Source organism: Scophthalmus maximus, chromosome 14 (assembly GCF_022379125.1).
Source record: "Scophthalmus maximus strain ysfricsl-2021 chromosome 14, ASM2237912v1, whole genome shotgun sequence".
Classification (NCBI taxonomy): domain Eukaryota; kingdom Metazoa; phylum Chordata; class Actinopteri; order Pleuronectiformes; family Scophthalmidae; genus Scophthalmus; species Scophthalmus maximus.
This window is the reverse complement of record NC_061528.1, coordinates 13,876,926-13,894,742: the sequence shown is the minus strand read 5'-3', so window position 1 is coordinate 13,894,742 and position 17,817 is coordinate 13,876,926. Positions and strand designations below refer to the sequence as shown.

General features: G+C 42.4%; 1 protein-coding gene and 1 long non-coding RNA gene across 3 annotated transcripts; one reads left to right on the top strand and one right to left on the bottom strand.

The window, feature by feature from the left end:
- Positions 1 to 72: 72 nt before the first annotated feature.
- chmp2ba (charged multivesicular body protein 2Ba) lies at positions 73 to 10,609 on the bottom strand. Its single transcript, XM_035603890.2, has 6 exons — positions 10,405 to 10,609; positions 7,436 to 7,527; positions 4,880 to 5,074; positions 3,902 to 4,004; positions 2,850 to 2,956; positions 73 to 1,835 (listed from the first exon to the last, which is right to left on the bottom strand). Exons 1-6 carry the CDS (start codon positions 10,436 to 10,438, stop codon positions 1,713 to 1,715), a joined length of 654 nt encoding a protein of 217 aa, XP_035459783.1. The 5' UTR covers positions 10,439 to 10,609; the 3' UTR covers positions 73 to 1,712.
- On the top strand, positions 9,075 to 16,674 carry LOC118282628. 2 transcript variants are annotated; one of them, XR_004784313.2, is made up of 4 exons: positions 9,075 to 9,306; positions 12,104 to 12,226; positions 14,502 to 14,660; positions 15,811 to 16,674. It is a non-coding gene; the product is annotated as an uncharacterized LOC118282628 (long non-coding RNA). The 2 variants fall into 2 exon arrangements; XR_004784314.2 differs by lacking the exon at positions 12,104 to 12,226 and having other exon boundaries at positions 9,082 to 9,306.
- The last annotated feature ends 1,143 nt before the right edge of the window (positions 16,675 to 17,817 follow it).

The window sequence follows — 17,817 nt, the reverse complement described above, 5'->3', positions numbered from 1 at the left end:
AAAACCCTGGCATGGTCATCTAAAGGGTAAACTCATAAGGGAGGCTCGTGAAAAATGAAAGTACAATCCACATATTGTACCTGAAGAAACTTTATTCCTTATAAAAGCCATAAATCCTTTACAGAGTCACTTTACAATGACAGAGGAGGAAACAAAGATGAGTATACATACACATACGCACATCTTTTGAAAAGTGGGAATTTCCTAATGGAACTGTTCTCGAGTTCAAAATCTGTTAAAACATCGTTCCTGCTCAAAATCACAAAAGTCTGTTGAAAAGTGGAGGTTAAGAATGATTTACGGGAAGAAAGGTGACTTGAACATGTCAAATACATGCAAGAGCGAAATCATATTTTATATATTTCCGCAATGGGCTCGAGAGAGTGAGAGAGAGAGAGACTGCATTAATAGGCGGTGTCTTTGTCACTCTCATGAAGCCTGAAGCTGATTGACATTTACAAATCACTTTATAGACGAATCCGCTTCAGATCTGAAGAAGAGAAAATGTCTCTTGGATCACAGTGTCAGTTTAGCAAACACTTCGATCATGTTGTTGCTGTAGTGTTCGCGCGCGCGTGTGTGCATGTGTGTGTGTGCATGAGGCAGCTTAAAATAACAAATGACAGTAACTGCACAGCAGCTGAAAGAGCTGAGCGACTGCAGGACCAGTGCCGTCCTACAATCACTGTGTAAAATCCCAAGTCCAATATAAAGATAAACAATCAGAAAGCAAGCATCAACTAAGAAGCAAAAAAATTATAATTATTCCTCATTTGATTACTCAGTAGTAACAATCGATTCAAATTTCTTAGATATGCAAGTCTTCCATTAGTCCTAGTTTAATTTGTCTCACACTCTGTACAGGATTGAGGTGGTGCTAATTACAAAACAGCCAGTTTGTCACCGGATCAATCGGTCTCATCATCTCACGTGATTGAAGACCTCACCCGAGCAAAGAGGCATTGAGGTCAGCTGCACGTTTCACCTGCACGTGTGTTCCTATGCAAAGGTTTTTACACACTTCCCAGGATGCAGAATAACAGTCTTCACAGAAAACTTGTCCAGAAAATTCTTTAACAGGAATAGTGTGCCTCGGAGAGAAAGCAAATTAGATGGGTCTCAAATTAACCAATTGCAACAAAGGTAGCAGGTAATTAGGAGAAAGATCTAAGTTCCATCTGCTTATTGACGACCCCCAAAATCTTTTTTAATTGCCATATACCATCCGTCTTCGAGCTGATCAATTATATGACCAACTCGAGTTCGACCATGGGGAAAAAGCTAAACCGAGGTAACATGCACGCCGCGGCCCTTATAGAGACAGAGGTGGATGGTAAACTCAAGTGTAGGTGGCTCATTAGGTTTTCTTCAGGTCAAGCATCTACTGTGGGTCCACCTTCAGACAGAGGCCACTTCCATGTCAATAAATATCATTTTCGGGCATAAATAGATCAGATGTTCTGGCTTCATGATCTGTAAGGCAACCTGTCAAAGAATGTGAGACCACGTTGGTGTGTTAATGTACATCCTGGTGTGTGTGTGTGTGTGTGTGTGTGTGTGTGTGTGTGTGTGTGTGTGTGTTTGCGTGCACCTTCTGTTACAACTGTAGGATTTGAACCACGGTGCAAAACCAACAATGTCTGACAGTCTGTATCAATCCGTATTAATGTTGCACTGGTTTAAAAATGTGAACATTAATACAAAGACGACGATTAGTCCACTCCCAGAGCTCGGAGCTGTCTCTCGATCTCGTCGTCCGAGATGGTGGCTTGTTTGGAGGAGGAGGCGGCGGCAGTGCTGGGGACACTCCTTCCTGCAGCTGGAGCTCTCACCATCTGGAAAACACACATGGGCAGGAAACCTCCTTTAGCAGGCACACTCGACTCCAACATAACACACGCACGCACGCACGCACGCACGCACGCACGCACGCACGCACGCACGCACGCACGCACGCACGCACGCACACTGACACAAAGGCTGGTGCTTGTTGCCTGCTGTGAACACACTCTGTTCAGATCGATCACAATTATTGTGAAATACATCGGAAAACTCCAGGTTAACTCCATGAAACAATTAATACTGCATATATCATTTAAACTACTACAATCCACCTAATCTTTAATACAAGTGGGTTTCAGTTAAACAAACTACTACTGACTAGTAGTGTCACATCTATCGCCAAAAGGGGTAAATAAATAAATATAAAACAATAATAAATTCAAACTATAATAAATCACTTCTGGATTTGCAGAAAAAATGTGGTCGTTTCTCAAATTTTTTTGTTTTCAACATTTAAGAATAATTCCAAAAACATATTCCCAAAACACATGGTCTCTTATTTGCAGGAAATAATTACCCCCCCCCAAAACACAAAAGCAGTTTCACAGGTTGTTAAGAAAACGGTCTGTTTGTTCTCTCCAGCTGTAGACCCGTTTATTGGACAATTTGTGGGTTTGTGTATTGTGTTTTGAGAGGTAATATCTCACTGAGCCCCCCAGGGGGAGCCAGACACACCGCAGATGGTCGCCCGGCAGTTACACTGATTTACAGTATTGAGAGCGAGAAGAGCTGAAGGCTAGCCCCACCGTGTGGCAGCTGGAGAACATTTAACAGTCAGTAAAAGACATGTGGAGGAGCACTTACTGTTCAGTCCATGTTGCTAGGGGACGGACGCTCCATTAAAACAAGTCACATGAGTAAAATGTGTGTCTCTCTGCTTGTCTTATTTTCTTTTACCAGAATAGTAGTTTCACTTAAATAAAAAAATAAATGAGATCAGTATTGTCCATGTGCTTAAAGCATGTTCTACAAGTTCGGTGTTCTCTCTCTCATTTTAAACTTCTTACCTTTCCTGAGATCTCAATGCCAATCTCATCCAGAACCTGGTTGACGATGTCCTGAGATTCTTCCTCATCCCCAGATGCATCGAAGATCTCGTCCAACGTGTCGTTGACTGGACAGATGGTGAGGCAGGGAGGGAAGGAAGAGACAAGCACAGACGGGTCGATCAATTTTAAGACATCACATTGATTTTCAGTCACTGACTGGATTTTGGAAAGATCAAGTTTTTTGGGGAAAAAAGACGCAATTTTACATTCAAACTAGTACATATGGCTGCGCTATGACCAAAATCTCATATCCTGACAGAGGTCTTTTCATATCCACAAAACAATGGATATTGTAACCTGTAACTCCTAACTATTAACCGTGGCCATGTCTTTGTTGATGCAAGTTGCAACAGAAGCAGTTATCTTCTGTCTTTATGATTCTTTGCCATATGGCTTGCCGTGGGCAAGGGCCTCTTGCAATGTCGGAGTCTGGAGTTTATTTTAAGCACTTGATGGCAGTTCTCATCACTAGACTAGATTCTTGCACATGTGGCAAAACGGGTTAGTGGTGTTTGAGTCCATTGTCGGGAACAGCCTGTGGCATTATTTTCAAAGAACACTTTTTCGGGTTCATGTCAGACTTTTCATATCCAAACCTCATGCATGGAGTGAGAAGAAGCCCCTCTTTTAGGAATTATCTGTTCATGTTATCTTGGGTGCTCAGTGTCCTTCTCTTAGTGTCACCCCTCCTCTGTGTCATGTTCAATTTGTTAGTGTTATCTTCATGCAAATTCCCTGCCTGCATTAGTGTCGCGCAGAAGAACAAAAATCGTTGTCTAAGTGACAAAACATATTGCCATAAAGAGTGATTTGTGACAACAACACAAAACAATAGGAAATGACTGGTGTTTTTCTATTGTCACACAATATATATCCTCATATCACACGGTCCTATTGTTACATGTATGCATTTGTGGATGATCAGGTTTTGGCATTTAAACTCGCCATTCTAAATATATATATATACCAGAGCTCCTTGGTGTGTGCACGTGTGCATTATGAATCCTTACTCATGTCCTCGGTCATGTCCATCTTCATGTTCTCCTTCTGGAAGTCCTGCATGGTCTTCAGGGTCTTCTGTGGATCCATCTTTTTGTTCACTGCTTGCATTGTCTGTTGATATGATAAAAGAAGGTTAGAGAATTAAAGCGTTGCTCTGCATATAGAAGCACATATGGATATTATAAATACTAGAACACCTCAGACTAACTCACAAATTATGCATCTTCTTCCTTCCTGTGACAGATCAGCACAAACATTGGCCTACTTCCACCACTGAGCCAGTCACACACAGGATCTATCCCAATCTCCGCTTTACTGGAGTTGACGTACTGGTTCAAATCATGCTAACAGCTTCTAATACTGAGGATGGGAAGTGCTGAACAATTCACAGAAAAAATTATGAATGGAAGCTTTTTTTTTTTTAGAAAAACATTAATCTGTATATAAATATCACAAGTGTCTGACATAAAACAATTAACAAATTTAAACACGCAAGCACACTCATCTCATCACACCCCATTAAACTGAAGCCTAATTATATTTGACCTGTCTGTGTTTGCTAAGTCTGACTCTCGACTGAGCATCGCTCCCGGCCAATTACTACCATTCACACTTCATTAACAGCACCGTTACAAGACGTGGTTTTAAATGTGAACAGATCCCATATTAATTGTTTAATTACAACACTAAAATATTGATGTGAGTATACACAACGATATGTCGTCTGGAGCAGTATGTGCTTTTTTCTTTAACCCCCCCACAAAAAAACCCCACATTAATATGAAGACAATAAACTTAGCAGGCTTTTTTGATGTCATACAATGTGCTGGTACTGCTTTTCACAATAACACATATGTGTTGTTAAAAGTGCAGCCTTTACTTCTTACACACTGAAATAAACTCCTCGAAGGATATTAAATATTATAAAAGTTGATCTCAGACCGACTGAACTGAATGACGGGGTCGAGGTTTTTGGTTTTTTGTACCTTGGCTGTGGTGGACATGGCACCGGCCATCTTCATTTGGGAGCTCATGACCTTTGTCTGCGTGGACATAGAGGTGACCTTGGAGCTGACGGCGTACGTCCGGTTCTTCTGCTTCCTTAGCTGGACCAACTGCTTGGCGAGGATCTTGCACGCCTCTCGGTTTCCGCTCTTTGCCATTTTCTTGATCTCTGCCTCCTAGAGAGGGAAAACTTTGGATTTGAGCAGTATGCACATTTTCCTTACACTTACAAGACTGTTTGTACTTTAGTCATTTCAATGTGCAAATTTAGTAAGGGAGTGTAAAATGATTGATGTAAATTGTAAGAATTGAGTCCATTTTCCACATGACAGAGAGGCTTGTTATGACAGAAACGACAGCAGGGAGAGAAGCCACTCATTGAAATGGTCTTTAGTTATACTGAACAAATCTACCAAACCAATTTACCACCTATTTCAGAAACATGACATGCCATGTCAAAAGACACTCAGATTTTGGAAAGTCGGTACAGATGGAGGATGGAGCTTTTTACACATTCATCACTTGACAGAGAAGCTTCTATTTTTAGGATCATATCAATCAATACTGACTCTGAAATCACGTGCCTTCTTTTTCCTACACACTCTTCATGTAGTGTAGCTTAAAAAAATATTTTGTCCACTCGACATGAATCAAAATATCTTCCTTTTCCTCTTATGCATTGCGTTCAAAATATACACATATATGAGTAAGCATAAACACACACACACAAACTTTGTAGTGATAAACATATGCACAATGCTCCTAGGAGACCAATGTGTTTGCAAATATAGACATAGTAAACACAGTCGTCCGGATCAAATGTTATTTGCTAGCAAGCAAATACGCGCTTTTAGCTTTGGTAAACATGAGAAAATACACTGATGCCCACAAGGATCCCGAGTGTGGGCGTGAATGTGTGTGAGCATCCCAAGAGAACAGAGGGGAGCTCCAGGTTACGGGAGGCCATCCAGGCCTCTCAGCACCGCTACCTACAACTGCTCCAGTGTGTTCTGCTCATTTTCTTGTCTGTGTGTGTTTGCATTGAAAGCATCCTTTTCGGGGAATAATAATTAATAATTTATGTGTGATGGAGCAAAAGCAATAGACATTGTGGCTCTCTTGTCTCTTAAATGCACACGCGCACACACACTCGCACACTGAACAGGTGCATTGTCTCAGTCTGTATTCAGCTGCCTGTGAAGAGGAAAAAAATATCTAATTAATACCAAGGAGAGAAAAACATTAGGAAAAAGCATGCACACACACCGACAATAATGTTGTCAACTGCACTGTCATCGGAAAAAATGCATTATGAATTCATTAAGTGGGGAAAAGACAGCATAAGAGCAGTGGGACTGCAGCTGATGTGAAGCCCATGATGCCTTATTTACTCCCCCGTCAGACGAGTAGGAGGGAGGTGGAGGTGGGTGATGGATTGAGAGAGCTCTCCGACACATGGAGGAATGCAGCTGGTGGGCTTTGCCTGGTAGTAACTGGGAAGCTGTATTGACCAACGGGCCAAATGCTCCAGATTCCTCTGAGCAGATGGACAATGTGTTGAACTTTACAGATGTCGCTCCAAAGATTTTTAGATATATGATTTAAATTAGAGCCCGGCCGATATATCGGCTGGCCGATAATATCGGCTGGCCGATAATATCGGTCGATATAAGCCTTTCACAGACAGTATCAGCATGTGGATGTCACTGAAAGCATGGTGGGGGTCGACAGACATGTCATGATACTGCTAAACTGCAAATATGCAGTGGGTCATCTCCTTTTCTTAGCATAATTATCTTTTATTCACAACGTGCAAAAAAGCTTTAAAAAAAAAATAGACTAATTAGCAGAAAGCATTAATGAGGAATGGAAATGTGGTTCCCCAGGGAGGTAATTATGTCCTGTATGATATTTACTTAATACAACAGAGGGGAGAGGACGCAGCTGGTTTCTTTCATCTTTCAGAGAGGGGAAATGTGTGCGTCTGCGAATATAGCCTTATCGTGCGACGGTGTGTGTGTGTGTGTGTGTGTGTGTGTGTGTGTGGGCTCGTAGGAGGGAGAGGTCTCACTTGCCCGAAGCAAACCCGTTGCACCAGTTATATCTTGTCTATTCACTTAGAGCCATTAGCCAATCCGACTCGATCACAGATTGCAGGAAATGGATGTAGTGCATGTGTGTTGGAAGAGTAGGGAGGGTCTTACTAAAGATTTGACGCAATATGTTGAAATCTATGGAAGATGCCTTGAGGAACTGTTGTTCCAGTGTGTGTGTGTGTGTGTGTGTCAGTCATAGGCTAGGGGACAGATTTCAGGCCACAGTCCAGTTACTAGGGGATAGCTTATCCAATTGGAGATTAAAAACATGTCCCCCAATTGGGTTAGGCAAGTGGTAATGGTAAGCCTCCAGGAAATTATTTTTTTTTTTTCCTTTTTAATGTATGTGTGTGTGTGTGTGTGTGTGTGTGTGTGTGTGTGTGTGTGTGTGTGTGTGTGTGTGTGTGTGTGTGTGAGTGTGTGTGTGTGTGTGTGTCCCACCATTTGTTTCTCTTGTTTCTCCAGCGCTGCTCTGTCCCTGGTGATCTGTCTCTGAGTGCCACGCAGCTCCTTGGACTGTTCCTTGATGATGTCTTTGGAGAGAAAGACAGTAATCTGTTATACTTGATCAACACCTAACAACCTTTTTTCTCAACACCAAAATGCCAAAACACACTCTCTGACTTGATGTGATTATTATTTTGTTTCAGCCCATCAATTATCTACAGTTTCACGTCACCTGTATTTGAAACACTTTGACCCCTGGCCCTCCCAGTGTTAAAGTGTAAATTATGATGATAAAAAATACAGCTATGTGTGAAGTGATGTAAGATAACAGGCAACTGGCAACTCATATGACCACTGAACACATGAAGAATAAGGACAACCATTATTTTTCACCAACTATGTGCTTTTAAAGGCAAACCAACCTTTTACTACAGTTTCATCTTTATGTTGAGGCATATTCAGTGGGCGGCATTAGCAGTGGTGAAATATGGACTGTTTGAAGACGATGAAGTGTTCAGCTCAGATGCCATACTCCATGTCTTGTGCAATGCGGTTACAAAAGGGCAGGGACTTGTTCAGCTGCGCAGAAGAAAATCTAAAGCATCTATTCAGCGAGCGCGTTTGAGAGTGTGGCCACATGCTCACAAAATACCACAGGGTAATCATCAGCAGCATGTTGAGAACGCACTCTGACACCGACAACTGCGGGAGTGCTCGGACAGCTCACACCAACACTGGGTCAGCTCTGAACCACCCACAGGAAGGCAAAGGGGCATCATGTGAGAAGATGTATGACACATTCATCCATGGCTTCTGAGTGAGGGATAGCTCAAACAAGGTGTGTGTCACGCACATACACACTCTTTCAGAACAACAGAAAAGAAGAATACAGTTGCTGTTGTGTCATTTTGAACACTTGATATCAATCTGGACAATCCAGAGTAAAACACAATAGAATACAGTATATTCTGCTTCTGGATGTTCTAATATACAGCATATTTTTGGACCTTTAATATCTGCATGAATCCTCATTAAAGCATCAAATTAACAGACTGTATAGAATAAATGAATACAGTAATAAATGAATTAATCAGGCAAGTGAAGTGAGTTTTATTTGTATCGCCTTAAAATCATAAATTTTTAAAAAAAATTGCATCATTGGGATTTACAATGAGCATACATGAGCCATTTAACTCTCGATTCCAATGGAAAAAATTTCCCCCCAAACAAAACCTGTAAAAGGGAGAAAAGAAAATAGCAAAAGAGGAGGGATATCTTTTCATCTACAAATGTACAGTAGATGTAAACAGAAGTACAGAACAACCGGTGACAAATGTGCAGATATCGGAAAAATACATAAATAAATAAATAAAACAAGGTACAGACGAATACACTTCTAAACAACTGACTCGGCTTTATGTATAAGCTTCTGTATAATAGGAAATATTCATTTACGGCAGAAAAAGTGAGCCACAGCCCAAAGAGACTTTTTTTTTTCTCTAATGAAAAGTTCACCAATCATGAACTCGGTCAAGACGCGTCAGTGCGTTGGACCACTTGCGAGAACGACACACTTGTACGTAGAACGTGACGCGCCGCCAACGTCTCAGAGTGGGAGGGATATCACCCTACAAATAAGTGTGATCTAACCCCCCTTCCCCCTCCCTCCATTCGCCCAATATCGAGAAACCACTTCAACCACCCCAACCTGGGCAACAACGGGGGGGAAGAAATCTACATCCAGCGAGCGAGAGACGGGAGGAATCGAGGGCGCGAGAGGATGGCGAACTGCAAAATGTCAGCTGAAAAAAAAAAAAAAAAGAGTTGCTAGTGGCCTGACATGGAGGGGGAGACTACGTGGCACAGTGAGTACAGTATGAAGATGAGCGGCATGAGTGAAACTGGAAGGACAAGGATGGGAGGGGTGCCGGGAGGAGGTGCTGTGAAAAGATTTGCCTTTTACGCACAGATCCTATTTTTAAATGGGCGAGAGAACATAGTTTGATATTTTACGTAACCCCATCCGCCACACAAAAAGAATGAGTTGGGACCCAGAGGAGGTGAAGTTTAGTCCGCCCCATGTGTGAATGTAATCAGCATTTGAAGGGGAATAATTGATTCATTAAATTTGATAAAAGACGAGGCTGAGGTTTCCCCCCATTCTGACCTTGTGAGGCTGATTACCTCTAGCCTGGAGAAAAACTCCACGCTGAAATGTTTAGATTGAAAGGCTTTTTCGGCGTTTTTGACACTTTCGCATTACTGACTCAAACGAGCACACAAAGACTGGTACCAGGGCTTGACGAGCCGGCCCTTGGCATTATCCAACAAGGCATCACACCATCGTGATTAAACTGTGGAGGGCTGTTCTTGGGGGGTTTTTTCCACATCAAAGCAAAGTAGTTACTCTAGAGTTTGAATAGCAAACGGACAGTAACGTAGCTTATTGATTCTATTTCTGAGAAAGCACCGTGTGAGGAAGGGCAGCTACTGGATTAATATGGATCCATTCGAAACCATTGATATAATGTACAGGTCATAACAAAAGTTAGACCTGCTGCGAATCCATTTGATAACACGTTCGATGTTCTGACATGTAGCTTATGATAACTGGGGCCAATAATTCCGACTCATCTTCATCACTGACAAACCCTTGGGGCTCTACAGTCCGATCCACACAGCCACGAGCCCCCTCGTCCCTGCGTGGATCGGACGACTGCAGGGAGCTGACGATCGGAGTTACACTTGTTTGATCCAGCAGCACTTACACAACACGTTCACGTTCTCCTGAGCTACAGGGCCCTTTTCTGCTCTTCGGGGCTTTCGGCCGACCAGCGAGAGCGACTGCCGGTGACTCACAACCGGTGGAACGGGTTCGACGCGGAATGACACATTAGAGACGGAGCCACACAGCTGGGGCTAAAAACAAGTTAGCTAGCTGTTCACACGCGGAGCAAACTTACCGTCCACAGTCTTCTTCTTGAACAGGGAAGCCATGTCGCCGCTTCGTATCAACTTCTAAACACTTGAACAAAAGGAATACAACTCCTGGGTTGTTATTCGTAACGTCAACGCCGCCGTTTCTCCGTCGGACCGGGGGGGGGACGGTTGCTCAGCTCGGCAGCCTCTGTTTCCTGGTCGACTCCTCTGTGGTCGGTAGCTCCTCCCTCCTCAGCTGACTGACTCCACAGCTCCGCGTGACGTCACGGCGGGACTCTCACGCCGCCTTCACTTGTCCCTGGTAAAATGCCCCATCGCGTTTAGAAAACCTTTGTTTGGCACGTTAAATGTGACGTTAATTCATTAGTACGACAACTTTTTGCGTCTTGTTTCGTTGGAAACCGAGTCTGAAAGGCATGCATGTGTCTGTGGCACTCAGAGGAACAGCACCCAAATAGCGACGAGCATTTCTGGACCCAGGTGTCAGTGAAATGTTGTACGATTAACCAGGAAAAAAGTCACACGCTGGCAAGCTGTCACTGCAAGGTCGGTAACTGCCTGAAGTGCCTGTGTTTTTTGTGTTATGATAAACATATTGCGTATCATAATCTGTGGTTATGATAGTTCAAACCCAATAACAGGACCATAAAAAAATATTTTAACATAATGAAGGCGTCAGCAATGGCAGTAGTGAGAAGCAAAGATGCATCACTACAGAGGATGTATTGAGGATAATATCACTAAATATGTTTCATATTAAATAATCAATATGTTAGATTTCCACTATTTTGGGTTATTGGTTTCGATTGAACCTGGATTTGTCATATATTTCCAACGGTCTCTGAAGGCAGCATCAAGGCAAAAAAACTTCAGAAACTGTTCTTTTGAAACAAAGACATGTCTTGCTTTTTTGCTTAATGATAAGGTCAAGCAAGCAAATTAATTCACGTTGACGTGTGTGGGTCACATATTTACAGTTTGCATTGATTTTACTTTTCACATTTTAACTTCACATGATATTAAATCCATCTCATGTTTCAATTGGTTTTCCTCATCCTTTCGGTCTTTCAAGGTGGTTCCATGTGTGCGTGTGTTATCGGCATATATACTCATAGCACAGAAATATGTAAATTATCGTGAAGAAATAATCCACAGACATAGATGCTGTCTATAAAATCCCCCCCCCCCCCCCCCCCCCCCCCCCGCCCGGCTTCTCAAAGCATCATAAATTTGTTTCTCAATTTCATTCCTTGGCTCTTTACCCCCAGAAGAGAAGGTTTCCTTACACGTCAGCGTGTATTCATGTATTCGTATTGTTTTATTTCATATTTATGCTGAGAGCAAATTTATGTGGGTCGGTGGGACTCTTGAACCATAACCAACTCAATTTGGTGCATGTGTGTGTGTGTGTGTGTGTGTGTGTGTGTGTGTGTGTTCAGGGGGTGGTGGTGGGAGGCAGCAGAGAAGATGATGGGTCTCAGCCGAGAAATAGTGAGAGATGCCAAGTTATGGATAGAGCAGAGGAGAGGGGGGTGACTTTGAGGGGATGGCGACGAGGATGGGTAGCCCTTAGCTCTTTCCTCTATCTCCAAGGAGGTGTGTGCGTGTGTGTGTGTGTGTTTGTGTGTGTGAGGGTGCGCGCGCGCACGCGTGTGTGTATGTGTGCCCATACATTGGCCCGTATGCATCGGCATGTCGTCCTGAGGCGTTGTTCTTGTTAAGGTTATTAGGGAAGATGTCTGGCGCTAATCAGTGGAGGACTGCAGGGACCCCCACTAAACGGCCTCATCATCAGAGGGACCCAGTGGTGATAAATCTAGCCCCAAGCACCCAGGGGGCCTGCAGGTACACAGCCTGTTATCTGTCTCTGTTTTCACTGCTACATTGTAACAGCATGCAAATCGATACTCAAGGCGCAAAACGTGGGCATTTTTCTATATCTAATAAGTATACTGGAGTTTGATCAATATGCATGATAAAATTTATAGACTTGATCAGCTGAAGGTCTGTCATTAATGTTCAAGAAGCCTCTCCAAACCTCTCTAACACAAAAAGAAAAAGAAAAACCACTGTGACATATTATGCATTAGTGCAGTAACTGCAATGAAGAAAAGTTATTGATAAAATCAATAACAAAAGGAAATTCTTCTCTTTCTACATCACTTTCTCCACTTCTTCCTCCTCTTTCTGCAACTATCTATCTCTTCCATTCTCCACCTCTTATCTGTGCTCTACCCCGGGGCAAGCTGACGTGTAATGTTAGGGCACTAACTACAGAGTGTATGGACACACACGCACACACACAGCAGAGAGAGACATTCAAGTGTGAAATGAGATCTGTGCACAATCAGTGGGAGTCGCAGCCATAAAGCGCATCAAGCTATTCAGCTTTAAGGTATCATCGAACAAATCGTACAAATCCTTTCACTAGATGACTGAGGAGTTGATGTACTCTGGTAACATCTGTGTCTTTTCCCCTCTTCTTCACAGACGAATCCATTCATGGATCCAGCCGGCGGGTCTTTCTTTCTTTCTTTTTTTAAGAAAAGCAGAAATGTCGGACCAGATAACAATTATTCAGCATAATTTATGATTCCTAACACAAACCAACAAATTGCAAAAGAGAGTTCCATGTTTCCAACCACCATTTATTCTGGCAACCTTAATAAAATTGACATAGATTATGGCAACATATAAACTCTCACTTGAAACAAATTTGATTCTACTGTGGCTTGACAAATCGCTGAGTGTCTCACCAGAAATCACCAACTTTATATCCATCATAACAACGACAGACAATTCTGACTGAGTTGTGCCTCATTTTTACAGCAACAGTGGGACAATATCCACCTCACATATATCAGCAGAGACATGGATTCCATTCATTCTTTTCCTCTACTGTGTGATTCGCAATAGAATTTCCACAAACCTCCCTTAGGCACCTGCAGGTTGTGTATCTCATTCCCATATAAATCGATAAAAGATATGACTACACGCTGCATTCTTTCCTGCGCCACTGACATCTAAGTAGGCTGAAATATGTTTGTATGCAAACACAGAGCGACGAGGATCCGTGATAGGAAGCATGGGATTTCAGCAGCACTCCCTCTCTGTGATGGATGGATACTTCACTGCTGCCCAGATGGAGAGAAGTAGATAGAAATAAGGCAGGGAGGACACAGGGAATACCAGGGGGATAACAGACAGAGGAGAATAGGGGGACAAAATCACAGAAATGAAGAGATGTACCAAAAAAGGAAAAGGGAGATCAGGGACCGTGGCTGACGATAAAGTTTACAGGGTTTCAAATAGTCTGGAATCATTGGAATAACTTGATCTAAACAGACACATCAGAGGTGAGGTTAGAGCGGCACTGTAAGAGGGGTTATCTTGTCGTTTTTCATAAAATGTCAAACATTTTTTTATTCGCTTCCTCTGCTCAAAAGTTAGATGCAGAGTAGACCACTCTCATAGATCTTAGTAGTGAAAGGTTAGTAGTGGAGAGGATTTGGGACATATGGAGGACAGCGGGGGGCTGAGAGACAAGGAGGATGGGGTGATAGCAGCGGGGGAGGCAGAGGGAAGGGGAGATTGGGACGGTCTAATAAATCGAGTGAGTGACTCCACTCATTCCTGCCCATGGGACATATCTAGTCGCGCCCACCGGCGCAGTGCAGCATCAGGGAATTGCAGGGTAATGAGAGCTTATTCTCCCCTGTAGTGTTTGCTCATCATCGTTGCCACCCCCAACCTCCCCAGCCTCCCACAAGGCACACACACACACACGGCTAGACACAGAAGCATGAAGATGTAGCATTCAGATGCTGGTGTAGAGTATGTGCAGACACACACACGGCAATGTTGCGGACATGCTGTTGATTTTGTGCGTAAGGTCAAACAGCGAGGTGTTATTGCCTAAATCTGCTGCTGGCGCCAATTTTGGATGTCACACTCAGTAAGGCACACACACACATGCATGGATCAATGACACCCTCTTTTATCCACAGGTCCTTTTGGCCCGAGGTGGCCAATCTGTCTGAGGGTAGATCCTGCATGCAACCAACCACAACCCACTTTCACCCTCTCTCTCTCTCTCTCTCCCTCTCTTCTGTCTCTGCAGTCCGTGGTCCTCCTAGCCCCGGGGCCCGGCTGCGACCACGAGAAGTACGCTGGTGGTCCCAGCAGGGGCGGAGGCTCAGACACACCATTAGCATGAGGGAATTGGAGTCATTACAACTGGAAGGGCAACGGAGGACGAGTCCTTCTCTCTGCAAAGGAGGTTTGGGAAGTTGTTTAAGGGTAAAACAGACAAAGTAGGAAGAAATATTTACCCGATTATTGAGAATCATATATGTAGTACATGGATGTACTCATATAGAGATGATACTTCTCTATTTGGAAAAAGTAGAAAATTGTGTTTGAATTGAAAATTTGATGGAAATCCTGTGTAATCCACATGCATTCAATCAGGGTTATTTGAAATGAGAGGTGAACAGGAGTTTATCAGTTGAGAATCATCAAGCTGGAAGAGAAAAAAATTACATTAAGCAAGCGGGTTCCGGCAAGCAATTAAAATTTTGGATTTGCAATAAAAGATTAATGTTACCATATGAAAGGTCGTCTGTTTTTTATGCTATACCAGCTCCCCGTGCGATACTTGCTGTGATTTCTAAGATGAGCGATTAAAGAAATCAAAACCAAACCCTGCAATGGGCAGCCCGACAACAGCCAATCTAAGACACATCAAACATGTTCCCAAGGATTTTTGACTACTTTTAAATCTGAGATTCATTTACATATATAAAAAAAATCCAACTGTTATTTTCACTTACGTAATGAATCACGAAAATATGAGCACAAACAGCAAGAACGAATTTTATTGCAAGAGCAATCAAGTAAGTTAGAAAGATTGAAACAAAGGGGATATAGCCTACAGCAGATCTGAGTCCTATACATAGCATGTACTCAATTATCATTGATCTATTATAAAAAGTAAAGGGGAAAAAAAGACATTTTGGTTTTAAGCAACAACTATTGTATATGAGTGAAGTCAACAGTCTTGCCAAGGTGGAACAAAGTTTGGATCAGGGCCCCAAAAAGGTGAAGACTTGCCCAGCACAGTAACTGAAGCTTCTGCTGGTGTCTCTATTTATTCAGTGTTCTTCATTCATCCTGTTCTTATACGTAATCACTGTCACAGATAACATGAGTCTATTCAACACTCTTCCCAATGCCATGGTTTAAAGTAGACATCGACATTTATCACTGACAACTGACAGAGCGAACTGTTGCGGAAAGAAACCTGAATTCCTTAATTTCACACATAATAAGAATATAAACCAAAATAAATATAAACCCCTATATTTTTCCAATTTGCTGTGGATTTTCAGGTTTTGCATTTTAATCCATGTCCGTTTTTTTTTTTGTAGATGAAAACCCATCCCAGAATGACCCTCTAATAGGGGGGAGGGACACATCTGTCAAGTGCATAAACATGACCCATGTCTTTGAGTCTCCATCATCTCATTAACTTCTGCTGGGCGGAAGGGGCAGTCTCCATTATCTTTGCACGTGCAGAACACGAGTTGAAACTGGAGGATGGACCAAGCAATTATCTGCTATTTTGAGCAAGGTCAGCAACTCCGAGGGAACCGAGAATCCACTGGTCACTTTGTCAACAGACAGACGGCGTGAGCACAGACCGTCAGACAAGCTTCAAAAGAAGTACTTCTCTTTGTCTGTTTTTTGCAATTAAACCCCTCATTTCCATTTCTAAAATGTGCAATAATGGCCAATTAAAACTGAATATGGGTGATCACTGAGATAATGAAGAGGCAAAAGTGTGTCTCTTTTATTTGATAAAAGCCTTAAAACAGTGTTAGTTTTTCCTTTGACTCTACGTAGAATTTCCATTTCCATTAGCTTACAAATGACTGTCTTTTCCTCATTAGAGCGATGTCACAGTGTAAATGATCCCAACCCGTTGTTTTGTGTCTCTTTTAAACTGAATTATACATCAAGACTCCTGTTCCAGTTTTAAATGAGAAGCAAATAGTTTCCTATGTAAAGTGAGTAGAGTTCCGAAGTGAATAAAAATCCACTCATATTGCGTCACTCAGAGATGCACTAATGATTCTTTAATTAGACTTTAATGTCTGCACTCCCCCCAGCCCAAAACACCATGAAGACGGTTCATCTTATGAGAGGATGCAGCACATCACTGTATCCACCTTGAATGTACTGGTAGCATGTGCATATGTGATGTGAAGAACAGAATGATACTACAAACAATAAACCAGATATTTACTATTAATGTGTGTACATTTTCTTCGGCGTGAAGAGGGAATTCCACCAATTCTACACATCGGAGTCTTCTCTGTTTTGGTGAGTGCTACCATGTATGCAAAAAAAAGAAAGAAAGTTGTATAGAGAGCATCAAGCATGAGCAAAAATTATGGTAATTTATCAAGGAGTTTGAAAAGAAATTGAAATATGAGGCAGCAGCGTGGGAAAGAAGTGAGCTCACGAGACAACCTCCTCGTCTTTGTTTGAGGCACCGTCTGTAGTGTAACCACCAGGTTTTGAAAAGTCAGAAGAAGAAGCTATTGAATGGATTTTGAGCCTTTAGAAAAGAAAAGTTGATCGTGACTGCAACAATGTTGTGGCAACAGCACATCTGGTGGAGAATACTCTTCTTTATATGGTGGAGATAAAACGAAAAAGAATTATTGTAAAGTGTATGACAAGTTCATATTCATTGGTTAACACTATATTATCATAATCTTAAACTTATCTTGTTGCTTTGTCTTAACTATGAATAAAAACTGAAATTTCAATAGGGACAATTAATAAATTTGAACATTTTGAATGCAATACAATATTAGCAGCTTAAGATCAGTAAGGAGTGGCCTTTGAGAATCCAAATCAGTAAAGAGACTTGTCATCATCACCTTCGGGTCGTCCAAAGACCAGACAGTTGTGTGTGTCTGTGTGTGTGTGTGTGTGTGTGTGTGTGAGTCCGTAGACTCTCTCCGGAGCAGGAGAATGATAGCGACTGGAGCAAAAATTTTTAAAATAACTCATGATGCTGCACTCTGCTTAATGTGAGAAATCGTCATCAGTGGTGCTCGGCGTTATCTCACACCTGCCTCATCAGGAGTGCGGCGTAAGGTACGGCAGATCTTTCAATCAGAGAGAAAAAGGATTTGGCAGGACAACGCGCTCTCTGCTGAAAAGGAGTTTGAATGAACGCATCGTACACAATAGTAAAAATGCTTTTTTAATTGTCAGCAGCGCAAAACCTCAGGGGTTGAACTTTCTCTTCTTCTTCTTTTACCTCTGAGACTCAGAACTGGGACACAACACCGGTGACCTGTTTTTTTGGTTCCCTGGGATGTATCCCTCCTAAACATCCTTCCTCCCAGAGAAGAGTGCCA